The following is a 27,315-nucleotide window of genomic DNA, read 5'->3' on the forward strand; positions in this document are numbered from 1 at the left end:
TCAAATGGCTTGGCTCAGCACCAAGAGAAGAGGGCAGTTGTGAAGCAGACGTCCGGAACAGTGTGAAGGCAACATGGATAAGGTGGAAGGAGGTCAATGGTGTCATCTGTGATAGAAAGATACCAAGAAAGTTGAAGGTAAGAATGTACAAGACAGTGATCAGGCCAATCATACTGCATGGTGCAGAAACATGGACTTTAAGCAAAATTTGAGGAGTTTCTGAGGGGGCAGGAATGAGAAGAATGAGATGGATTATCTGGGTATCACAAAGACTGCAATTGAGGAATGAGGAGATGTGCAAGAGAGCTGGAGTTGCATGCATTACAAAAAACGATTAGGGAGGCAAGGATGTGCTGGTTTGGGCATGTGGTGTGAAGAAAGGATGAGGAACCAATCAATAAAGTATGGAGTGAGCCGATTAGAGGGATTAAATCAAAATTAAGACAGATATTACGGTGGAGGGGTGGAGTGCAAAGGTATTTGAAGAACAAGGAATTGAGAGAAAATACAGGAGACATGGGAGAATGGAGAAGGCTGATCCGAGTAGCTGACCCCTAACCGTTGCGATTAAGGGCAGAAAGAAGAAGAGTTTGGGTTGGCCCATTGTAGATTAGATTATCATTTGAACCAATGGCTTGTGATATTGCATTCTCCATGTTGATTCAACTTATCCATTGTCAAAGAGGAATTTACCTCACGTCTGAGATGCATTTCTGGAATACACAGAAGTACTCGGATGTCTCCTCATGTCCTCATTTTGCCTGTGACTTTGGTATTCTAGGAGGTCTTTCCGAGGTTACTGCCTTGCACTTGATGTCATCTGGAATGCTCCTCGTTTGTCTTCAAAGTTTCATGCTCATTTCCTTGCAAAGTTTCCCAAAAGCATTCCCATGCTTCACGGTAGGGATGGTTAGATGGGTGATGAGCTGTGTTCAGTTTCCGGCAGGCGTAGCGCTTTTCTTTCAGGCCAAAGAGTTAAATTTTCGTCTCATCAGACCACATAATATTTTGCCTCATTCTCTGAACCTTTCACGTGCCCTTTTGCAAACTCCAGCAAGCTCTCATGTGCCTTTTTCTCAGGAGTGGCTTCCATCTGGCCACTCTCCCATAAAGCGTAGATTTTTAAAGTGCCGCAGAGACTGTTTTCCTTCCGGCAGGTTCTCCCATTTCAGCTCAGGAACTCTGTAGTTCTGTCAGAGTGGTCATTGGGTTCTTCATCACCTCCCTGATCAAGGTCCTTCTTGCTCAGTTGCTCAGTTTGATCAGACGGCCAGCTCTAGAAAAGTCTTGTTGTTCCATATTCTTTCCATTTCCGAATGATGGAGCTCACTGTGCTCTTGGGAATTTTCAACAATCGAGAAATTGTTTTATACCCTTCCCCAGATGTATGCCGCCTCACAATTCTATCGCGGAGTTCTACGGATATTTCCTTGGACTTCATGGTAGAGTTTCTGCTCTGACATGCACTGTCAACTGTGGGACCTTATACAGAAAGGTGTGCTTCTTTCTACATCATGTCCAATCAATTGAATTGGCCACAGATGGACTCCAATCATTCTGTAGAGACATATTGGGGATGATCAAAGTAAATTGGATGCATCTGAGCTCAATTTGGAGTGTCATAGCAAAGGGGTCGAATACTTATTGACTCGAGACATTTTAGCTTTTAATTTTTTTATTATTTTGTTAAAGTTTCTTTAAAATAATTCAACTTCGACATTATGGGGTATTATGTGTAGATCAGTAACAAAAATGTGAATTTAATCAATTTTAAATTCAGCCTATAACACAAAAAAAAATGTGAAAAAGTCACTGTAGGTGACTGTAGATCACTGTTTGAAGGCACTGTCGGTGGCGTTTCGTAAGGAAATAAAAATTATTATAACCACAAACTATTCTGTCAATTATTTCTAATGTACGATAACATTTTTAAACACTTGCTCCTGAAATAAATTTGGAGCAAACTAGTGGTGTGTTCCATCACCAATGAAATTGCTATCGTTTGCCAAGCCAACCGTTCCTTATCAACCGTTTCAATAGAGTGCTTGCTTGAGTGCTTAAGTTACTTGGCGAGCACTCTACAAAAACCGAATGGTAATGAAACACACCCCAAAATACAATCACTCATTCAATTAACCTTCTTAAGCTCTTTCTCTTTTTCTTTTTTTTCATTCACAATTGTTATCTTTTCCAATTCTCTACTCTCTTGATGGTGCGCGCATCTGCTATGGATGGTTTGCCTTCATTTCTCTTTTTCACTCTCCTTCTTCCACTCCTTTCACATTTCTCCATTCTGTCACTACGAATGTGTTTCTTCTACTCACTCGCTCCGGACACCTCGAATCAGGCAATCAGCGTGAACCTTCACTTGCTCATTACGCTTCATTTTGCCGCTGTTTCTGTGATACGTTTTAAGTTTAAATAAATCTTGTCTGATTGTATGCTTATTGTGACGCGTTGGAGTGACAATCTTCCTTTGGGGCTCAGAGAACGACAGCTTGATGAGAAAATGGACACATTACGCTTCATGCACAATGGGCGCAGGTTCGGTGCACCGTGTTTGATGGATACAAAATGGCTTCAAATTACTATTGATTACAAGTTGTCGCTACTCCTAGTATATCAGGACTCAAATTGTACTCTATATGGGTGTTCTTTGAATGCCTCCAAGCAGATTTTTTTTTTTTGTTTTGTACACTGAATCGAGGCTCGTGAAAGAGCTAACATTTATTTCACAAACAAATCAACCAGACAAACAAAATATACAAAAAGAGGGAGCGGAAGACAAGATGGGGAGAGAAGGGGAAGCACACAACCACAACATTTGAGAGCAAGGAGAAGTGTGGGAGGGAGAGGGCTTGGGGGGAGTAGGCATGGGAAGGGGGGGGGGGGGGGGGGGGAGAGGTATAAAACACAAGGGGACCGAAATTAGTGGGGGTAGAAAAGATCAAGGTTTTGGATGGGGGAGGATAAGAGATGGTGGTGAACAGCTGTTTTAAAGACCTGGAGGGTGGAGTGGGATTGAAGAGAGTGAGGGAGTTTGTTCCAGAGGCGGGAGAAAAGAGGAATGAAGGAGTGAAGGTGAGCAGAGAGTCTTGATTTTGGCAGTTTAACCATAAGAGGGTTGCAGGCAGAGCTTGTGCGACCTGTAGGAATATTTGGGGGACAGAGCCCAGAGAGAGCTGGGGGGGCAAGGCCAGAGAGGAGTCGGTAGAAGACGGAAAGACCATCAACCTGCCTGCGGTGAGTGATTGAAAGGAAGTGATCTACTTCAATATAGCTCATTGTCTCAGATCTACTGTAACCTATATACCTCAGTGAGGCTTTGCATTGTTAAATGCTCTGTCTTGTCACCCCCACCACCAAACGTGGGTGGAGGTTGTGTTTTCACACCTGTCTGTCTGTTTGTCTGTCTGTGAACAGTATATCTGAATAGGTTGTGGACGGATTCAGACAAAACTTGGTGGATGAGATGGCCAGGCGACAAGAGCAAGCAGATTCGATTTTTGTTCACGTCTGAATCCAGATCCGGCCTATCAGTGGGATACAAAACGTAAACTCTTCAGCCTGGTGAAGGTGTGCTCCCTACTGAGTGCTGTTTTACTTTGGTGTTGTATTTTATGTATTTAATGCCCCCACCCTTATCCTCGTTTCACCCTCCTCTCACATTTTCATCATCGACTCGGGAAACCTGATTTTTGGGGGTCAGATGTAAACTTTTTCAGCTTGCGCAAGATATTTTGTTCCAAACTTTAGAATAAATTGTCTCGGGTTAAATGTCTTATTCCTGCAGTGGAATAAATAAGTGAACGATATAATTTTACGACAACTCAATGGGTTTTAAAAATCCGGTAAAGGAGAAAAAACAAATCGGTCGAACATCTCACATCTCCTCGGACTGCGATCCCAGCGATGACCGAAGACCCGAGCAGTAGATGCAGCACCAGACTCCACATGACCACACGTGACCTGTGGGAGACAGCGCCGCCAACATTGAACGATCGATCGGTTGAAGTTTTTAAAAGGATTAATTTAATGAATACCAGGCAATTTAGTGTGACGAAATGAAAAATACGATTCCAATTTCACGATACGAAATACTCAATAAAAATAGATTACAACTCGATGTAATACAAATATAATATCGTAATTACATATCAAACCGAAAAACTGCGCAAAAAATGAACAAATAAACTCCGCTTCACGATGCCTGCATATTTTAACCCCACGTGTAGTGACGTCATTACCATAGCGGTCACTCATTGGTTGGTTCGCGCATATCATTATTACGGTGCTCGCCGATTGGCTGTCACTAACCAACGCTGATTGTGTCATTTCCATCTCATTTTAACCCTTCGGTGAAGCCTCAATGAAGCAAAACGGCTGAAAATCTCAAGAATATCACGATTTAGAGACGTTTAAGCATAGGCGTAGTTTGAATTGTCTATTTGGGGGGCAAGGGGTTAATATTAATAATGGGTTGCTAGATCTGACTTCCAAAATTACCGTTTGTTAGTGGTTACCGTGTTCGTGAAATCACAAATAGGCTTCAGTTTACGTTCATTATTGTTACTCACGTTTAAATATGGGATGTTTTTATCTTAATTGTAAACGACTGAAAAAAATTAAGGTTGCCCCCCCCCCCCCCCAAAAAAAAATTAAGGTGGGGCATTGCCCCCCCCCCCCAACCCCCCCAACTCCGGCGTTGCGTTTAAACGACATCTCACAACCAAATCCAAGTCCATATTGGATGAGCTTGATTTTAATATCACAGATAAGATATAAATACGTACGGATTAAGACAAATACCCACGTACCGATGGTTTGTGGCCGAGAGGGGGCGATGTCCCCCATCCTTACTCATCATCTAGTATTCTCGTGTAACTCAAAATGACCCCATTCCCAAGCAGTTTCCCCTTTTCCAGGTTATTGTGATTTCCTCAACTCCATCACCTCTTTTCTTTTGTTTCTTGCAAAATCATTCGGTCTGTTTGCCTGTCAATCACCTCCAGGTCACAATTTTAAACAGATCTTCACGAAACTTCACCAGATGGTAGAGTTGGTCATAAGGAAGAAGCCAATTGATTTGAGGTCATAGGTCAAAGGTCATCTTAAGGTCAAATTTCTGAAATTGTCATTTTCCATCCGATTGACTTGAAAATTGAACTGCATTTGCATATTCAGTCACTAAATTGGGAAACCAACTATTTTTGAGGTTAAAAGGTCAACGGTCAACTCAAGGTCAAACTTCCAAAATCATAAATTTTCATCCGAATTACTTGAAAATTAAACGGCAATTGCATAGTACCTCACTGCATTGGGAAACCAACTATTTGAAGGTCAAAGGTCAACTCAAGGTCAAACTTCTAAAATCTATTTTCATCTGAAAAATTGTCCCTTTTCATCCTATCAACTTGAAAGAAAATTAAACAGCAATTGCATAGTGTATCACTAAATTGGGAAAGCAACTATTTTAAGGGCAAAAGGTTAAAGGTCAACTCGAGGTCAAACATCCAAAATCATTAATGTTCATCTTTAAAATCATCAATTTTAATCCGATTGACCCGAGCTTTGATGAAGATCATCAATTTTAATCTTAATGAAATGGACAATTTGATGTATCCATGTATCCATGGCAACTTTTTATTTTGGGGAGGGGTGGATTTTCCAAATATCGTGCTCTGCATGATGTCTTCTTGTTTTTTTTGTTGTTGGTCGCTTTGTTCCTTTTCTGTTTCATCCCCAGCTTCCCCTTCCCCTTATTGATGCGTTTCAGCTTGTGTGGAGCTTGTTCACCCCCCATGTGTCTTCTCTGTCCCCTTGATCTCACTCTTACTTCTACTCTGATGTTGGTGTTTCCCCCTTCCATTTTGCTCCATTCCATTCTGCGCTAGCTCTTCCACGAGCCTCGCCTATGTATACAAAAAACAAGTAAAAAGTTTTAAGCTAGTGTCAATCTGCGTTGTTAGACAGCAGACAAATGGTTAAAAATAAACAGGAGGTTGAATGAAGTACGCTAGCCACCATGGGAAGCAAGACACTGACGTTTTGGATGTTACCCCTTCGCCGGAGTCATAGAGGGAGCCAAATACAGAACCCACATACTGGATGGATCATACCGATCATAGAAAACACTGGGTACGATTTTTTTGCGTTATTTTGGACAAGTCCTTCACGAATCTGCTGTCAATGCCTGACGTTTGATTGAAGGTGACACAGGAATGTGGAATTTATTGAAAAAACTTTAATACTTACATTATTCGCTAACTGCTAACTGGTATCCCCACACAGTTCATACTGTCCTCTTCATCTAAAGTATTTCAACAAGTCCGGCTACGCCGTTGTTATAGAAGACTATCGGTCTTGTTTTCGTAATCTACAGATATAATGTACTATTTTACATCTACAAAGTCAAGACTCGTGGACGAGCTAGAACACAGAAACGGACCAGAGCATAAAGAACAGTGAAAAATGAGGAAACACCAACAGCAGGGTAGAGGGACACAACAAAGGGGTCCTTGGAGAAAGAATGGGCATGGAGAACGAGAGCAAGGAGAAGATGGGGGCGGGAGTTGGACACATGTGGTGAACAAGCTGGATACAACCTCAAACAAAGGAAGAGGAGGAATGGAAAAACTTGAGATGTTACAAAAATGGAACAAAAAACGAAAAGGAAGGATGGAGGGGAAAAATCAATAAGATGGAAAAGGGGAGTGATTAGGAATTGGGGCATTTTGGGGTAGAAGACATCATGAGTATGGATGGGGGATGACCTGAGGTAGTAACGTGAGCAGCTGTCATGAAGCCCTGAAGGGAAGAATGGGACTGAACAGACTGGGGAAGTTGGTTCAACAGGTGAGAGAAAAGAGGAATAATTAGTGGAGGTGAGCAGCGAGCCTGGATTTTGGTAATTTCATGAGAAGTTGGTTACTTGTGCAGACTAGCAGACCATGTGTGTCCTGCAGAAACTGGAGGGGGTACAAGGAAGGAGGCAGAGTAATGAAAAAGCAGAGGTAACGGTAGAAGGCAGAGAGGCCACCGACCTGTCTGTGATGTGAGAGTAACACTGTAACAGTGTAACAGCCCTAGAGACTCGACTTCATCATGATAGAGAGCAATGATTTTGAAGACGTTGGTTTCCACATCATCAAGCAGTGCAAGGTGTGAGGCAGAGATGCCAGTCCATAGGGCCAAGAAATACTCCATTGAGCTGTGGATGACGGTCCTGGAAATTTATATAGTTTGGATTTGCTAAGGAAAGACTTTGCATGACAGAGGCTGGCTTTGGATACATCGTGGTTTGCCCAAGAGAGATCATAGCTGAAGGTGAGGCCCAAAAGTTTGAGTGACTAAACTTCAAGAGATTTGTTAAGGATGTAGATGGGATGGTTTACCAGATGGTCCTTTCACAGAGACAGAGTGAGAGGATGAGATTTGTCAGGGTTGAAATATGTATTCAAGTGTTAGTCCAGCTCCTCATTATATGATTGTCTACAGAGAGGGAAGAGGCTGCTACCTGCCTAACTGAAGAATGAAGGATGCCACAGCAGAAGATATTGTCATCAGCGAAAAGATGAGGGTTTTCCAAAGGATCAGAAAGATCCTTCTGTCATTCTGTAACCTGACGATGCTCTTCTGTCAGTCTGATGAACCTCTTCTTGAAGCAACCTTCCTGCACTCATCCTGAGCCTGGACTTAAATTACGTCGTTACATTCAACTGAAAGAAACTTTACGTCGAATCACAGTGGTGGAGTTTCTTACAAAGATACCAGTAGGTGGCGGAACACACCAGGTAGAGGGGAACACACTGGGGAGAAATAACAAACCAGGCAGAAGGAACACCAGGGAGAAGGAACACACCAGGTAGAGGGGAACACACTGGGGAGAAATAACAAACCAGGCAGAAGGAACACCAGGGAGAAGGAACACACCAGGTAGAGGGGAACACACTGGGGAGAAATAACAAACCAGGCAGAAGGAACACCAGGGAGAAGGAACACACCGAAGAGAAGTAACATATGAGAATTTGCGTGTCATCCTTGCGCAGAGAATATGCAGTAAATATGCAGAGGAACATGCAGAGGAATATGCAGAGAATAGGAGGAGGAACATAGGCAGAGAATAGGCAGAGGAATATGCAGAGAAATATGCAGTAACATATGAGAGAGAGGAGGAACACACCAGTCGTTTCCACCGTGTCAATATGGCGGATGTAAACATGTAGTACTAACTTTTGTGCCAACTTTCTGACTTCTAAGTCAATCTCAGATACACCAAAGCCTTCAAAGCCCGTTCCATGCCCTCTGTTAGTAGTACTGTATAATCAAGGAAGAATTAAAATTAGAACACAGAGAGCTAGGTAAGTCGTTAGTCATTCCAAACATAATGGAAGAATGCGATGGAGACAAGCAGTTACCCGGACCTCCAAGGATAATAATGGCCAAGTCATTAAGCAGTGCCATCAGTGGGCGGTGTATAGGCAGACAGATGTATGTATGGAATTTTTCTGGCTTCTTAAAGCCGCTGCAGGCTCTGCCTGGGCTCGACCGCCTGTCAAGCCCAAGCCTTCGCTTTTATAGCTTCTGGCAGAGCTAATGCTCTAGCAATTTAAAGCTTGCGTCTGCCGGCCCAGCACAACCATTGGGTAGCAATGGACCACTTTGCACTGTAATGCTTCTGCCAAATTGAGCATTTTTACCTGCACTCACAATCACACCGAATGCCATAACTATTTCAGGGTTTTGAAATGTCAGGCAGACTAAAGAACACGTTGAATTCGACCTTTTTATATACAGCCTCCTAAATACGAGTGAATTAGCAATTTTAATTAACTAGTGAGGTACCCGTGCTATGCACGGGTGGGAGGCCAGAAGCAAACAGGCAATGCAGAAACGGCGAATGCGGAGGCATGAAACCAATAAATTCCACATTCCTGTAGCACCTTCAGTCGCACGTCAGACATGGACAGCAAGTTCGTGAAGGACTTCCATGAAAAACGTACCCGTTCGCAAACAAACGAGTACGTTTGTTCCATACCCAGTCAATGGCGAATCTGCATATGGCGATCCGCGAATTCACGTTTAGAAAGTAGAAACCGTCACGGTATTTCGTCATTCACTTGAACTCGATATCTTTTTTTTCATTCCAAACAGCATAACTCCAATCACAAATTAAATAACATTAATATAAAAAATAAACTTCTAACAACATTCGTGACATAAACAAATATTTAAATCCAAACCAAACCTGAAAATGCTGAAGACCAAAGCTGAAATAGGAAAAACAATATGGCCTATTTTACTCCAAGGGGTCCCAGGATTACCCACCCAAAATATCGTTGCGATCGGTTCAGCCGTTTTTGCGGTACCTGGGAACAGACGGACAGACATTTGGTGAATTATAGTAAGATTGGTCAGAAATCAAAATTCGTTTTGTGTGAATGTCTGAATTAGAACCAAAACCCTTGGAGCCAAAGTCAACTGAGTCTTCAGGTCATGTCACACCTCAGGTGACAACGAAAGGTGAAGCTTGTTGTGGCTGGCTGTTATTTTTACGTGCACCATTTCTACATTCATTCAGATAACTGGGCGTGGTTTAAAACCAGGAACAACCAATCGACTCCCAGTACTTTTCCATGTACCTCACAGAAGTTTAAAGAAGAAGAAGCAAGAGGGCTCTCGCGAGGGTTCTTCAGCTACAATTTGCTGCTGCTGAATCTCGGGGAATTGTTCTTCTGTTTTGCTACATTCGTGGAGTGTAACGTTATGTTCAATGAGCATATCTGGGACCATGGGACTGCCTGCATTGGTCTTGCCACCTTATAGTTATAACCACACGCCATTTTAAAACCTAATTTCTACAAGCTCACTGCACCAGTTTAAGAGGTTTTTGGTGTGCCACTACAGTGTCAAATTAGATGGTATTCATAGAATCCTTACCCTGCGCAGTCAACTTGTTGTGAGCCAACTCTTCTGTTTTTGAACATTTTTTTTCTTTGATCCAATATGGCTGCCATACCACGTGAGCGATGACATCATAAATTCATATTCTCCAATATAATTGTTGCATAGATCACGCTCAATACATTTCAAACTGATCAGACTAAGTGTTGTCTCTGTCGAATTATGACATCATAATTATGGCACCAATGACGTCATCGTTAACAACACCTATTCCGCATATGGAGTTCTTTACAATGAGCCATGTTTCAATTTTTTCCATGCAGCGGTTTTGGAGACATAGAGGTGCAACATTTTTCGGTTTTCCAAGATGGCGCTTGTAAAACATGACCTATGACGTCATGATTATCATTAAAATATTCGAAAGGAGGAGGGGCTCCTATGGTGAAAATTTCGAGCCCATCAGACCAACAGTTGCTGAAATTTTTAAAATAATGATCGGATGGATATACGTGTTGTACTTGTAGAATTATGATGTCATGATGAAGGCACCGATGACATCATCATTAACATATCTTATTCCCTATAGGGAGTAGTTGACAATGAGGCAGGTCTCAATTTTTTCCATGGAGTGCTTTCAGAGATAGAGGTGCGAAGTTTTTCTAAGATGGCGCCTGTACCACGTGACCTATGACGTCATAATAATCATTAAAATATTATATAGGAGGAGGCCCTCCGATGGTGAAAATTTCAAGTCAATCGGACCAACGGTTGCCGAGAAAATGAATTTTTTAAATGCAGACACGCACGGCACATGCACACGCTTCGCGAGCGCAAGGTAACCACAACATGGAGCATCGTTTTTGTGAGATAGGAACCAATTTTAATTGACCATAGCTTTCCAACTGAACAGCCGATAGACAGACAGACCCATAGATGGAGCAAGCTTCGGAATACGGAAGCCTGCAGATAATAGGCCTCGGACATGTTCAGAGCTCAGACGTGTTCTGATGGGTTAAGTTGTGGCCATACAACCTGTGTGAAGAGCTTTCTCCACAAATGTCGGCAGTTGTTCCCACGCTATTGGATTTACCTCAGGTGCACTGGTCTGCCTCTGAGTTGAGGAAGGAAGTGACTATTCGCATCATCACTTACTTCCTGAGAGACTACTTCTGCCTCTACGTCTATTTGCTGTTGCCTGTGACTGTCCTTGACCGACTATATCAAGTGCTAAAACCAATACCTCAAATACAAAGACTTTTAAGGTGATACCCAAAGCAAAAAACTAGAAGGAGAAATCAAAGATTCGATACCCTCCCCCGGACTTGTTTTGTCTGGTGTTATAGTACGTATTCTATAGACGTACTCACATTCTCTTTGTACATACTTTATGGAGGTACCAAACAAGGCCAAAGTGAAGCAATCAATGGCTGTTCCCCCCAACAAAGTGACCAACAAAGGCTCATCGTGAACCAGCCAAATACTCTGTATGACATGTCAGACGATGTTTGAAGATCCTGATGACAAGCTCATACAGCGTGATCGTTGTGATGACAGGTGGCGCACTACATGCCTTGACTTTTCTGATGAGAAGTCTGACTTTTTACGTGGCAGTCCTGACATCCACTGGTACTGCAACAGGTTACTGAGACCATCATAACTGAGACAACTATCAAAGAGCAATGTAAGTTTTATTTTGGTACATTTGGGATATAAATTAAACAACATAAGAATGGTGAGAGAGAAGAAGGTGGACAAGCAGGAAGTACTGAGCCTAAAACAGAGACGACAAAACTGTCCAAGGCCCTCAGAGCAAATCTGACAGACATTAAGATATTGGAGAGTGAGACCAATAATCTTAGTTATTTGGAACAGAAAGAACCTAAGATTTTGATAAAACAACGACAGAATTTCAGCATAAACCGGAGATCACAAAGATTGAAATGACTCAGACATTTTCAAAGAAACTTAGACGAAAGATTAATTACCAACAGTCCAGGGTTTCCAATCTTGTTGTATTGAACTTCCCCGAGAATACAATCACCTACTGCAAAGAAAGCGAGAAGGAGGATTCTGGGAGATTTAAGAAAATTCGTGAAATACAACTTGTAATTGTGCCAGGGCCTGCACTTACCAGGTGAGCAGATCAGTGCGAGACTTGGGAAGAAGTCAAGTTCACCAGACACTAACCCCGCAGCTAGATCAATACATATTCTTCTTAGGCTGATGAGCTCAATCTAGCAGTCAGCAATAACGCACTGCTTTTTCAAATTCAAGGCATCAGAAGACCCAGTGGCAAAAAAATTCATTGTCAAGAGGGATATTATCCCTTTAAAAAGGGACGAGCAACAACAACAACTGAGGATTGAAGTGAGGGAGAAAAACATAGAGGTATTGAACAAGGGGCTCCAAATACGATGGAAGGTATATGGCAATAGAATGGTACAAGCAGTTGAAACAGAAGAGGCCAGGGCAGCACAGAAAAGTTCCTATAAAGGGGCGCCAATTTGATTCATACATCTGCATGAAGACGTAAGTGTATTTTATTTGCCAGACGTAGGGCGCCCCTTTATATGAACATTTCTAGACCATTACCTGGTTCCTCCTAAGAACACAAGGGTAGTCCAGCATGAACACGAGATTTTTTGAATGTCCCTCCTTTTCTATACTTTGCCACATGGCACATACTCTTATATAAAGGGCCCTTTACTATGCCCCTGACACTTTTCCCAAGTTTCAGCAAGGTTCAGGTTTCAGATTTCGATAAAGTAGCAAGAAAATATGAGATAAGGAGAACCACAGAGAACTCCAAGATGACCTGTCATTCCTTCGCGTAGATTGCTCTCCAGGACATGGGGATTATTGTGCCCCAGCTAAATGCAGAGGCTTCACAAACACAGCTGAGCTCTCAATCCAAAATATAGTCGTTTTATGATCCAAGGTAAGTCGTAGGTGCATGGCCAGGTGTGCCGGGGATCAGCTGATGCATGGCTGCTTGTCGGTTAGGGCAGGATTCGGAATTTGCCCAGGGTGCCGGTAATAGCCAGCCTACTCTATGCGATGGACACCATGGGATCTGTGACGTCCACCAACTAATGCCAGCAGATGGGACAACCAGTTTAACATCCACGCGAGGGATGGCATCTGCGTATAACAGTATTGTATCAAGAGAAAGAGATGAGATTCAAGAGGGAATTAATGTAGATTGTAGATGATTCTGCGTGGATAGAGATTACACCTGTAGGGGGGAAAAGCATAAAATAATGGTTCAAGAATCATTCAGCATGTGGTATGGGAAGAGTATTGATAATGAGGGATTTTAATTTGCCAGGGATGGATTGGGTCCAGGAACAGGGAAAGGGTAGAGCACATGATGATTTCCTCGATCTAGTCCAAGATTTCTTTGTTAACCCAGTTTGTAGATAGGCCCACGAGGGGGAGTGCAGTGTTCGTTTTATTTTAAAATAATGATCCCAATATGGTGGAGGATCTGGAAACAGGAGAGCATTTAGGATCAATTGGACATAAGGTAGTGTGTGCAAGGATTATGTTAGGAGTTAGAGTTCAGGATAGTAGAGTAAGGTTCTTAGATTTTAGAAAGGTGAAACTTTGAGGATATGATGAGAGTTAGGAGCTCTAGATTGGGACAAACTGAACAGTAGAGCAATCAGCATCAGGGAAATGAGCAACCTTCATGGAGTAAATGTGCAGTGTGCAGGATACATACAGTCCAGTGAAGTGTAAACCTAAAGGCCAGGGTGCTTTGAGCAGGGAGGTAAGGAGTGTTATTAAGGGTAAGCAAAGGGCATTTATCTATAGTATAGAAAGAACCACCTTTAGAGGCCATTTTTCCCCGCAGAGCAGAGGTTGGCCTTTTTCGGGCACCATGGTCCCCTTTTTGGAGCAATGTTTTATGGCCGGGTGCCCTTCCTGCCACCAACCCTGTTAGTCACCTCTTGCGATGCACAGGGAATTACCAGTGAACTGGTACTCAATTTGCTGACCTCGGAAGGATGACAGGCTGAGTCAACCCCCCTGGTGTTAATTCAGCGATCGACCGGGATTCAAACCCAGGATCCTGGGATCCCAAGCCGGCACCCTAACCGCTAAGACATTTATCTATAGTATCAGAGAGCCATCTGTGTGTGTGTGTGTGTGTCACCATCTTTCTCAGAGATGGCTGAATGGATCTTCGTCAAACTTTCAGAGGTTTATCGGTAAGTGCCTGAGGGTGTTTCAGGCAAAATATATTTTTTAAATTTTTGAAAAAAAAAAGTTCTATTTTTTAGGATTATTTTTATTTTTATTTTTTTTGCTTTATAGTGTCTGATCCTTTGTAGCTATGTGAAATGGAATTTTAAAATGTTCCCGATTTGTGTGTGTGTGTGTGTGTGTGTGTGTGTGTGTGTGTGTGTGTGTGTGTGTGTGTGTGTGTGTGTGTAATATTATAATGTTAAATATATTGTTGTGGATCTTGGTTTCGGCACTCCCCTTACCGAGGGGGGTTTAATCCCCTCGTCTTTTAAGCTGGCCGTCCGAGTCCTGGAACTATCTCGCCACTTCCGGTCAGCGCTGAATAGGGTAGTAGGCCAATTATTCCTATGACCTAAGTACCAGCGCCTTCCGGTAAGCGAGGAAATGAGCCCCGCCCGAGCCGCGACTGTATTGGACACGCCGAGCGAAGCGAGCCACGACTCAGGCCGTTAACAAAAGACTAACCCGATTATAAAGCGTTTGGCCAAAATCGCGCCACAGGTACTCAATTGAAAGAAAAGACTAAAGCGATCGGGGAAGAATGAAACCAAAAGGGGTAAGAAATAACAGGTATTTATTAATTATTTACACAACCAAAGAAACCGAAGAAGAAACGAAAGCAATTTACAGTGAAGCGGAAGAAGCAGATACACAGGGCAATTCTTAACTATACAGGCTTAACTTATCCCCAGGACAATACAGACAGAATGAACACACTCACACGAATGGGAGAAATGGCAATGATAAAGATGGCAGGAGGAGAAGAGTCCAGGCAGATGGTTCGGGAGGAAGGTCCGGGGCAGATGGTTCAGGTGTTGAGGTCCACGCTCACGGTTCACGCTCCGGGCTCGAGGCGAAACCCGGCAAACAGCTTCGCGTCTCACCGACCGGCAATAGGGCCTAGAGGGTCTCGGCCTATTGCCGCAATGCGAGCACCCCCTCACGTCTCTCACTCTCGGTTCGGCTGGATCACTCCTCTCTTTGTCCTCGTTTTGCTCTGCCGTATCTGCTCTCTCGTATCTGTTCCCGCCGAATCTCTTCTCTCTCATCTGCTCTTCGTGCTCCCTCACTCATCTGCGTAAACAGTCCCTCGCAGTTGCTTTTATTACTCGAGGCCGTATCAAGCCACGGGCTCCGATGGCATGCCTACCGGGTCGCTCACCGCGGTCCTGGTTGGTGGTTAGGGCTTACCGACCACGCCCCTGGTGGGTTGATGACAGGACCACGCCTCTTCCTTGCGTTCCGCCCCCTTTTCCCGTCCTTGGCCTCGTGCGTAATGGAGTTCCGGCTACTGGCAACAACAACACAACAACAACATGCATTTTAAAGGCCATTTCCCCTACTAGAGCGGGGGTTGGCCTTGCGGTCCCCATGACAATCTTCTCCATTTTGCCCTATTTTCTGCATCTCTCCTTGTTAACCCCCTTGCCCGCATTTCTTCTTCCACCATCTTTAGCCAAGTCTTTCTCGGTCTTCCCCGTCCTCTACTTCCTTCTACATTCATTTCCATCACTCTTCTCAACCAGTCACTTTCATCCTTCCTCAACACATGACCAAACCATCTCAACCTGTTCCTCTTCACAGCATCAATCACAGGCTCTATTCCCATCATCTTTCGCAATTCATCATTTGTCTTCCTCTCTCTCAACGATACTCCGCACATCCGTCGAACCATTCGCATTTCCACCCTTTCCAACCTTCGTTGCTGCTCTACGTTCATTACCCATGTCTCGCTCCCATAAATCACAACACTTCTCACACATGCAGCATACACCTTTCCCTTCAGCTTCAATGACACTCCCCTCATCATCAGTACGCCACTCAGTTCCCGAAACTTCTTCCATGCACATCTCACTCTAGCAACCGTTGCCGAGTCTGATCCACCTTCTCCATTCAGCATGTCTCCGAGGTAGCAAAATGTTTTCACACCTTCCAGCTTCGTGCCTCTCTCCAAGATCCAACTCAACATTTCCTCCCATCTGCAGCTCCCTCTGTGCACACCTTACATTTGAATGTAGCTGCCACACTGGTTAATGACCCTCTCAGACCACTACATTTTTGATGAACCCACTTAGCGCACATTGTACATTGAATGGAGTTCACTCCGACACCCTTCCTACACACAGCACAGGGGCTTCCCAGTTCTTTCCACCTCAGCACATGCTTTACCACTTGCCATCACCTTCCTCTTTCCGATATTCACGTTCAGACCTTTTGTCTCCATACATTCCTTCCACTTGTTCATCTTTTCCTTCAGTCCATCCATACTTTCCGCAATCAACACCAGATCATCTGCATACAACAACTCCCATGGTAAACCCTCCTTTACGTTCTGAGCCAGCACCTCCATCACAGCTACAAATAGAAGTGGACTTAGTACCGACCCCTGATGCACTCCCACCTTCATCTCAAACTCACCACTGTTCCCGTCCTTCGTCCTTACAGCTGTGCGCGCACTTTTGTACATTGCCATCACTGCTCTGATCAACCATTCCTCCACTCCTAACTTCCTCAATGCCCATGTCACTACTTCACGTGGAACCCTATCGAATGCTTTCTCCAGATCAACAAACCCAAGAAACAACTTCTTCCTCTTCTCCATGTACTTCTCCTGCAACTGCCTCACAATAAAAAGCGCATCTGTCGTTCCTCTTCCTGGCATAAATCCAAACTGCATTTCGTCAATCTTCACTTTCTTCCTTATCCTCCTCTCCAACACCCTTTCCAATACCTTCATTCCATGCTCCAATAACTGTATCGCTCTATACGAGCCACAGTCCAGAGGGTCACCTTTCCCCTTGTATAGAGGGACAAGGGTACTCAGTTTCCAATCCACTGGAATGCGGCCTTCTTTCACCACCAGGTTACAGATCTCTGTCATTCTCTTCACACCCCAACTTCCTGCTGCCTTCAACATATCTCCCACAACTCCCGTCGGCCCTCCCGCTTTTCTACCCTTCATTGCTTTTATCGCTTCCTCAACTTCCTTCTCAGTTATCTTCTCTGCCGGTCCAAAAACTGGGTTACTCTCTATGTTGCCATCCCATTCATTCTCTGTATTCAACAGCATTTCCATATATCTTTTCCATCTTCCTTTAATTCCATCTGGGTCGACAACGATTTGTCCCACTTCATCCTTCAAGCAACTCACCCCCATCACATCACACCTCTCTTTCGCTATCTGCTTTGCAATCCTGAATACTGCTTTGCAATCCTGTTGCTGCTGGCAACGACGTACCACAATTTGGAGAGGGAGAGTAAATGGACGGAATGGGGCCTATCTTATTTGATTAATGCAACGCAGATTCAACTATTGGAAACACAGCCTTACCTGAAACACATAATAATGAAATAACTATGAAGAGGGCCTATGGTTCGCTACGTGTTGTTCATGGACTAACTAGGGGACGACCTTTGACCTTAACAAGAAATGGAGGTATTTCCAAAGATAATTATTTACAAAGGGTATATTTACAACAACTTACAAGTGCAGGTTTCTCAAAACCCCAACAATATATATTCCTGAGTGGGTGTAGGGAAGTGTTTTAGGCACCAAAAAAAAAAACAGGAAAAAATATTGATTTCTTCAAAATGCCAACAGGATTAGAACATCACCGGGCAACGCTGGGTCCTCCTGCTAGTTATGTATAAAACAACAGGACTGAAGTGGGACTCAGATCATTACAGGAGTAAACCGAGGTTCGTTTAAAAAAAAAACTTGTTAAGCCAAAGGAGAATTTGAGAAGTAAAGACCGTAGGGCATTGGATGAGCTGAAACATGTGCATACGAGCACCCGAGTGACACGCATGACACGTAACTATGCTGGAATTCGTGGACCCCTCCTGGCACGATTCCTGGCACGTCTCGAGCTCCGGCGCGAGTCAACAAAGTCTTGGCAATGCACGGGTGGGGAGGTCACAGGCACAGGTACAGAAACCTGTGGGTTCAGGAGAGACAGTATATTCCATTGATGATTGTAACCTACGTACATTCCGACAGTTCGAGGTGTTCAATATGTAAAAGCGTTTCAAGGTGTGGGAGGTTTTATTGATAAAGGTATCTCTCCAAAGGTCCCAATATGGTGGAGGATCTGGAAATAGGAAAACTAAAAGCTGGAAAGTTAAGTAAGTAAAATAGGAAAACTGGAAAGGTAAGTGATTCTACACTATTGAGAGATCGGGCCAAAAACGATACATAGCAGGATATCTCAAAAGGTTATGGATGGATTTCGACGAAACTTGTTGGACAGGTTGTGTGTATGAAAAGGAAGAATCAATTCAATTTTGGTGAAGATCTGAATATGGATTCGGATATGAGAATTATTTAAAATTTTCAGTGATTCTTCACCATTGGGAGATATGGCCAACCAGGCGGAGGTATGCTCTCTACTGAGCGCCGTACTATGTCATCATGTACCCCTAGTCCATAGGGTTGGGGCTCCAATGTGAAAATGAAAACTGAGAGTCTGAGAGGGATGATAAAGTAAGGAGTATGGATGGGATGGAGTGTGGGAATAATAGGGAGAGAAGGGAACAAAGTTTCGGAAAAGATAGTTCGTAGAGGGTTAGGGGAGGGCATGTGGAGTAGGTGTTTAAATTCCACCATTATTTGCGTACGTAATAAAACGATGAGACTTTATCAATGATGGGTAATACATACAGCGATTATATTTCTTCGAGTATTCTATACTGTAAAAACAAAATGTGGCAACATCAATCAATACAAGGTATCCTCCACCCATACCCCCCCCCCCACCCCCCCAAAGAAAAGTTACATCCTTTACTGTCTGCTCTACCCACAGTAACATGGTCCGTGAGTGTCTCTACCATTACCCTCTGGCCCTGGCACGATCCAGTGAATCTGCCATTATCCTGTCTCTCTGCCATGGTTCGCTCTTTCGGCCATTATCTTATTTCTGCCATTATCCTGTCTGTGTCTGCCATATTTTTGTATGGAGTCGAGGCTCTTGTAGGAGCGAGAAAATGGAACGGACCAAGAAAAAACAGAAGAGCAGACGAAAGCCGGTGGGGGTGCACACAGACAGCAGGGTTAAGGGACAAAATAGGAGACCTGGAGGAAGAAAGGACATGAGGAAGAAGGAGAGCAAGGGGAAGGAAGTGTGGAGGTCATGGGGTCAAGCTGGATACAGGTGCATACTCAATTACAGAAGTGAACGCAGGGATTTGGTCCAGATCAAACCTTTGTTTCATATTTTACAATCAATTTAACATACCCTCCTCCACCCCTCCCCTCACCACCACGTTCCCCTTTCCTCCTCCCCATCCTTCTCCCCCCCATCTCCCCTTTCCCCTCCCCCCATCCCTCCCGGGAATTTCCCGGGCAACACCAGGTACTTCAGCGAGTGTATAATATTGTTGCAGTTTTATGAAACCTCTCAGAAACAATGGCAACCAACATACAGGTCCCTCAGTGATGGTAATGTAAAAGGTAATGATGAGCTTCGTTGTAAAAGGTGATGCGGGTGCTCATTTGCATATCGCGCCAAAAGCCGGTTTGAATCGCACGCTACAACCAAATGGCCACTCTATTTTATTTCCCCCTTAAGCTTCTTTTGCATAACCCGATAAGTATTTAAACATTTAACAATGGTTCATACACATTTTATTACTTGCGAAAATCGAATATTTTTCAAGTACATTGGTTGGTCTTGTGCATTATTCTGTCTGTTTGTTTGTTTTTGTCTGTCTGTGTGTCAGTCGCCTACAGGTCACAATTTTCAACTGATCTTCACGAAACTTCACCAAGCTGTAGAGGTCGTCACAATTGAGAAGCATATTGATTTTGAGGTCAAAGGTCAGAGGTCATCTGGAGGTCAAATTTATAAAATCACCATTTTAAATCTGATCGACTTGAAAATTAAACAACTTTTGTATGTTGAGTCAGTAAATTTGGAAACCAACTAGTTTTGAGGTCAAAAGGTCAAAGGTCAACTCAAGGTCAAACTTCCAAAATCATGAATTTTCATCTGAAAAACTGTCAATTTCCATCCGGTTGAGGTGGAAATTGAACAGCATTTGCACATTGAGTCACTAAATTTTAAAACCAACAATTATTGAGGTCAAAAGGTCAAAGGTCAACTCTAGGTCAAACTTCAAAAATCATCAATTTTCATCTAAAAATCGTCATTTTTCATCCTATTGACCCGAGCTTCGATCAAGATCGTCAATTTTGATCTTGATGAAATGGACAATTTGCTGGATAAATTGCAACCTTTTTTTCGGGGGGGGGGGGGTGGTGGATTTTGCAAGTATCGTGCTCTGCATGACGTCTTCTTGTTTACATTTTGGTTTTCATTTCACGTTAGATAACATTGCATTAAGTTTATTAAACACGCTGTTCATTGCTCCAAGACATCAAAACACAACAACTCGCTAACCACAACGTCGCCTAAACACACGGAAGTGCTCAGGTTCTTGCTACCTCATCCACACACCTCACGGAAGTAGGCCCACGTGCCACGGAAGTGCGGGGAAGGTGGCACGTGGAGCAGCCATAATCAGCTCCGTTCTCATTGGTTCTCCATGTACCATGTGTCAAAGAAGCAGGTGTTAAAAGTTGGCTCTCTTTCTCTTTTCTACAGATATTACTTCGGTTCCACAGATATTACCACGGAATACTCGACAAGTCACTACATGGCATGATTGTTGTGTGGGCATTGGCAACTCAAGGGTGGGCCATTATGATGTTTGTTTCTTCCCCTCCACTGCCAAACTCTGGAACTCTTTACCAAGCAAGTCTTTCTCATGTTTTTCCAAACACTTATGATCTTCTGATTTTCAAGAAGCAGATGTTTTTTACTTCCTCTAAAAGTCAAGACTATTCTCTCTTTCTTCAATTTTCTATCAATGCAGCTCTTTTATTTAAGGCCTGGCCTCAATGAAGACTATGTAGTCCATAACTGGAGCCTTCAACATTAAAAAAAAAAAACTTTAAGAAACTTCGCATGGGTAAATTTGTTCTCCTTCCCTTCTTCCAACCCCTTCCCCCCCTCCCCCTCCCTCAAATATGGAGGGGCCTGTCATCTATCATGGTAGCCTGTCATCATGTGTGAGGCATTTCTAGCAGGAAGTGACATCATGACGAAGGGGAGGCAAAGGCGGAGGAGTGGGACATAAGGATGGGGAGGGGCTTTTGGCAAACAGGACAACTAATTGGTTTGTCAGTGAGTAAAGGTAGATGTTCATAACATAGATGTTCATGTGTCATCACAATTCATGTATCTGTGCGTGTGTACACACCGCCACCACCCGTCGTCATCTCCACTCGTGAGTCTCTAAGACTGAACAGAGCCTTCCCTGGTCCCGAAGCATCCATCTTGACTCCGGCAAGGAACCACGACTCATGAACTAAGCGGTTTCCTTATCCATGCTCTGTTCCCCCATCAGTCTCCGAAGTGGCGACCTCCCGTGTGTATTCCGGGTATGCCCAGTCTCAGTCACTTCCTTCTCAGCATCATCCTTCCCCGACGGGATGGAGTCAGCAAAACCCAACGAGCCAACAAGTTCTTGCTCCCATTGAAGACGTTGTATTCGGCGAGGTCCTCGATCCCACAGAACTCTGCCTCTCGTTCTCAACGGGCAGAACTTGGCAAGAGTGAGTCGCCAAAGCTCGAGCCTTCATTCCCAGCAGCATGAGGTCAACAAATCCTGCCAAGTTGCAAGACCAGACCACGTCACAAACGCATGTCGAACGGCATGATACCGGGCACCTTGTGCGCTGTCCTCGTTCCCATCGAAGCTGCTGTCTTTCGCTCGGACCTCGCTGCCTTCGAAACTGTTGGATTTGACGCGGCCCTTGGTCCTTTCTGTCCCAAACAAAAAGGAGGCAGCAAAGAGGTCCCCCTATCCCTCGCCACCATTTTGTGTGTGTGTGTGTGTGTGTGTGTGTGTGTGTGTGTGTGTGTGTGTGTGTGTGTGTGTGTGTGTGTGTGTGTGTGTGTGTGTGTTATCTGACTCTAACGGAGTCATCAAGAATGCCTGCAATCCTTAATTACCTCCACCATCAAAGGTGGACGAAGGTTATGTTTTCTCCTCTGTCTATTTGTCTTTATGTTTATCTGTAAGCAGGATACAGTATCTCAAAAGGTTATGGACAGATTCTGACGAAATTTGGTAGACAGGTTGGGTGTGTAACAAGCAAAATTGATTCGATTTTCATGAAGATCTGGATCTGAGAATTATTTAAGTGATTCTTCACCGTTGGGTGATATAACACGATATCTCAAAACGTTATGGACTGATTCGGACAAAACTTTGCGGACGGGTCGGGTGTATGGCAAGGAGGAATCTATTCGACTTTGTTGAAGATCGAATCCGAATACGAGAGCTTTTTTTTTTTCATGATTCCTCACCATTGAGTTATCGGGCCAAAAACAATATGAACCACCTTTAGAGGCCATTTTTCCCTGCAGAGCAGGGGTTGGCCTTTTTTGGGCACCGTGGTCCCATTTTTGAAGCAATGTTTTATGGCCGGATGCCCTTCCTGCCGCCAACCCTGTTGGTCGCCTCTTGCGACACACAGGGAATTACCAATGAACTGGTACTCAATTTGCCGACCTCGGAAGGATGACAGGCTGAGGTTAATTGGTACCCCCCTGGCGTTAATTCAGCGATCGACTGGGATTACGAACCCAGGATCCTAAGATCCCAAACCGGCACCCTAACCGCTAAGCCAACACCAGGCTTTAGTTCTCAAAAACAATATATAGAGTTGGGTCAGCGATAAGAACAAGCCAATTAGATATTGGTTCAGGTCCAGATTCAGATTCGGCCTATCAGTGGGAAACAGAACATATACTGTTAATCCTGGCGGAGGTAGGTATGCGCTCTGCCGAGTTCTGTTCTCATTCGTTCATTGTTTAACGATCGTTGAGTGCGCTCCTTCCTCCATCGATCACTCTATTTAAAAAATTCCATCTTTTCCACTTTACCAACATCCTTCCTCAGTGCACAGCAAGTAAGAAAGGAAGACATATAGCTAATAAGCCATGGAGTTAGGAAAGAAAGCGGCATGGCCCTTGAACGACATGCACGATACGTGTCGATTGTTCAAAAGCTCTGAGATTCATTAGACTCCACTTCGAATTCAAAAAAGCGTTGAACCTTCAATTAAAGTCCGTTTTTGTTATGCTCGAAAATTCATTAACCCGCACAAGTGCTCCTGCCATTTACATGGGGATTAGCGGATCTCCAGCACGCTGCCAATGAATGAATCGAGCACGTGTACCAGGTCCAGCGGTCCTCGATGTATCCGTACGCGGTACGTCCGAGGCGTGGGAAACGCAGCGCGCAATTCAAGAACGCTCAAAGAAAAGTCGTACAAAAGGTCCAAAAGTCGTCTTGTCCGAGCAACATCGCGATGACGTCACCTGACGGTCCGTCGTCCCTTTCGCTTGAGCCCGCTCAGACAGTCTGGAGTTCCGAGCCCAAGGGGATGGGGCAATGCGAGTGAGGAATTTCCTGCCGTTCCCAGCTAAAGCAGGTTCATTGGAGCGACGTGCGGTGGGTTCGCTCGGCCTGTTTATGTAATCCGATATGCTGATTGTTTTTTCAAACCCTACCTTTGCCTTTGCTCGCGTTATACACCTCGTCCACGTGTGTTTTCCATCACGTGCCCGGGACATTGATATTGGTGTCACGACGATCATGCGCCCAAGGACACAAGGTCCATTGTGTCTCCACCCCCCCCCCCCCCCCCCAGGAACCCTGCAACGGGAGAGAAGCTGCGTTTTTGTTTAAATTATCGAACTTTGCCTTTTCCAGTAGTTTTTCAGTAGAGTAACGGTATTCCCATTCGTACATGAACGGATTGTGTTGCTCCTTCTTTGCCAACACTCCATTATTTCAGTTTCCATCAATTACAATTCCCGTTCGAGTTTAGAGGGACGACGAAAAGTACCATATCAGTCTTAATGTTCACATATTACGTACTCTTATTATAACTCCATCATATATTCTTTATTCATTACTTAAACTCATACCTTACCTCGTAGAGACAATCTTCTTCTTCTTCGAAATCCGATAGCGAGCGCAGATTGCGCCGGGGTTCAACTAGCCCCCGCTTGGTTACACGGTTAATTAACCTGCCTGGAGCACCGGCACACAGGACCCTACTTTGTCGAAAGTCTCTGCGGGGATCTTCACCGCCCACCGATAAATGATAGCACACGAGACATCCGGCTTAATGTCCCTCCGAGGAGTGTACCTGGAGTGTGCACGTGCACGAGGAGCTTTTAGACGATTTAAAAAAAACATTTCATAGCCCCCGGGGGGTTCAGGGTGGGAGGAGGATCCCAATTCTCTATTTGTGATGCATCCCGTATAGCGCCACCTGGTGGAAGCCTGTAATAATAATAATAATAATCATCATCATCATCATCATGTAGCCTACCGATCCTGGCCGAGGTCACCACTCCGACTCAGGAAGTTAGGGCATGAATTTGTAATGTGTTCAGGATGCCGGCGATAACTCGCCTACTCATCGCGAAGGACACACCGCGGGATCTTTCACGTCCACCGACTAATGCTGGCCGACGGGACACCCGGCTTAACGTCAACCTGAGAGACGGCGCACACATTCATGGATCACCCTGCATGTGAAACACCAAGATGGCAGTTTATAGTTGGGTCGGGATTCGAACACAGGCTAGGCAGCTCATTGGTGAGTGTGCGTACCTGCCTACCTGCCGGAGGGATGAGGACGTCCCTAATACCGGTACTCCTCCACAAACACCTCTCTTTAGCAAGTCTCATCCAACTTGCTCCTGAAAGGTCTTCCTCTCGATCGTTTCTGTCCCTTGGGTTCCGGTCCAGGTGTGTCCCTGGTCCAAGGTGCTCAACTTTCACATTACCATATTTAATGTATGTTTGAATGTCTAATGAGACATCGTATGAGTTGTGTTCCCATTATTAATTTGCATCGACAGACTGATGTAAAAAAGAGAGTATTTACCACCCACAGACCCCTCCTCCCACACCCCTAACCTCAACCCGCCCCCCACCCCCCCCCTCCCCCCCCCCCCCCCCCCCCCCACCCGCTCCCAGGTCACGGGGTTAACCGCCGTGAGTGATCCGCTGCATGGCAGAAAGGAATTGCTGGAAAAGCCATCAGAAGGATATACAACCTGAGAATTATTAAAACCAATGTCCAGGTTCGACTTCGGGCCAAGCATATGGCTTTTTCATCAGCACCGTGGGGAGGGGCGAGAGGGTAGGGGAGAGGGGGTACACCTCGCCCTGCGCCATCTCCGTTATTATAATATGATGTAAAAGGGAAAACTTTATGATCAATGGAGACATCGTCGCGCACTCATCTCATGGAGACCCTTGAGACCCAAATCCCAGCGGACATTGGTCTAGTCTGTGTGGGGATCCAAATTGTAATAAAAGGTGTGCAAGGGTAACTTTTGCACACACAGATGACGTCACGTGACGGAATAACGCATGGGGGGGGGGGAGGCAGGGAGGCGCGAGGAGGGGACATGTGACAACTCACAAGCACCTGAACACTTGTTTAGAAGTCATGACGGGTTAGGGTTACTAAAATTGTTTCGGGTTACTAAAATTGGTTAGGATTACTTAAATCGGTTAGGGTTACAAAAATTGGTTCGGGTTACTAAAATCGGTTAGGGTTACAAAAATTGGTTCGGGTTACTAAAATTGGTTAGGATTACTTAAATCGGTTAGGGTTACAAAAATTGGTTAGGATTACTTAAATCGGTTAGGGTTACAAAAATTGGTTAGGATTACTAAAATTGTTTAGGGTTACAAAAATTGGTTATGATTAGTAAAATTTGGTAAGGTTAGGATGATAAATTGGTTAGGGTTACCATAATTGGTTCGAAAAAAAAAATTCCTGTTAACAAGAACGTGCTTAATCATGTCATGTGGTTCATGGTCCTATCTCTGGTCTCTCATCGAGTGACCGATATGCTCTGGTTCCGGTGCTGATGGTGACTGCGCACTGTGCACGCATATTTAAATCCGACGTCATTTTCTCCATCTCTCATTGCGTGTGACGATACAACTCATCACTATATTTACGTCACTGGAGAAGCCCCTTTTTATGCCTCCGTTGACGAAGTCGCCGGAGGCATTATGTTTTGAGGCTGTCCGTCCGTCCATCCGGCTGTCTGTGAAAGGTTTTCATCACCGCGATAACTTGAGAACGCCTGAATGGATATAAGTCAAAGTTGGTGCAGGTATGTATAATGAGGGAAAGATTAACTGATTCGATTTTGGGCTCACGAGGTCAAAGGCCAAAGGTCAGATGTCATGTTAGGTAAAAATCCTGTTTCCACAATAACTTGTGAACCAGTGATGGGATTCTGACCAAATTTGGTGCCATTATGTATAATGATGTAAATATCAACTGATTAGATTTTGGGGTCGATAGGTAAAAGGTCAAAGTCTTTAATAGGTCTATTAATTTGAGAACAGCTGAAGGGATCTAATTCAAACTTGGTATAGATATATATAATGAAGTAAAAATTAACTGATTAAAATTTGGGGTCAAGAGGTCAAAGGTCAGAGGTCATGTCAGGTAAAAATGTGATAACTTGCTGAATGGATTTAAATCAAACTTGGTACAAGTATTATAATGATGTAATAATGTGGCCGGAGGCATATCGTTCGACGTCGTGACGTTGAAGTGTGTCGTTTTACAGAGTGGCCACAAAGTCCCTATGCACGCATTTAGAATTTAGTTAGAATTTATCTGTATGCTCCCCGCCATTCTCCGCACAAATTTAAAATTTTCTCCATGTTCTTATGTATTTGTTGAATTTTTCTTCACGTCTCTATCTTCACGTATGTTAAATTTTTCTTCATGTATGTTAAATCATCATTAACACATCCAAGCTAAAATGGCTTCAATCCCAGGTCAACTCAAGGTCAAACTTCCAAAATCATAAATTTTCATCTGAAAACCCGTCAATTTTCATCCGATTGACTTGAAAATGTAATAGCATTTGCATAGTACCTCACTGAATTGGGAAACGAACTATTTTTGAGGTCAAAAGGTCAAAGGTCAACTCAAGGTCGAACTTCTAAAATCATCAATTTTCATCTGAAAAATTGGCACTTTACATCCTATTAACCCGAGCTTTGATCAAGGTCGTCAATTTTAATCTTGATGAGATG

General features: G+C 44.0%; 1 protein-coding gene across 1 annotated transcript in view; it reads right to left on the bottom strand.

The window, feature by feature from the left end:
* The window catches only part of FGL1 (fibrinogen like 1), a 52,250-nt gene extending 48,010 nt beyond the window's left edge, over nt 1–4,240 (bottom strand). Inside the window, exons 1-2 of the mRNA XM_068113387.2 lie at nt 4,155–4,240; nt 3,888–3,969 (exon numbers count right to left, since the gene is read on the bottom strand). Coding sequence (XP_067969488.2) covers nt 3,888–3,969; nt 4,155–4,156 — 84 coding nt within the window. The 5' untranslated portion in view covers nt 4,157–4,240. The remainder of the gene's footprint in view (nt 1–3,887; nt 3,970–4,154) is intronic.
* Nucleotides 4,241–27,315: the final 23,075 nt, after the last annotated feature.

This window comes from Myxine glutinosa, chromosome 4 (genome assembly GCF_964187855.1).
Source record: "Myxine glutinosa chromosome 4, kmMyxGlut1.1, whole genome shotgun sequence".
Lineage (NCBI taxonomy): Eukaryota > Metazoa > Chordata > Myxini > Myxiniformes > Myxinidae > Myxine > Myxine glutinosa.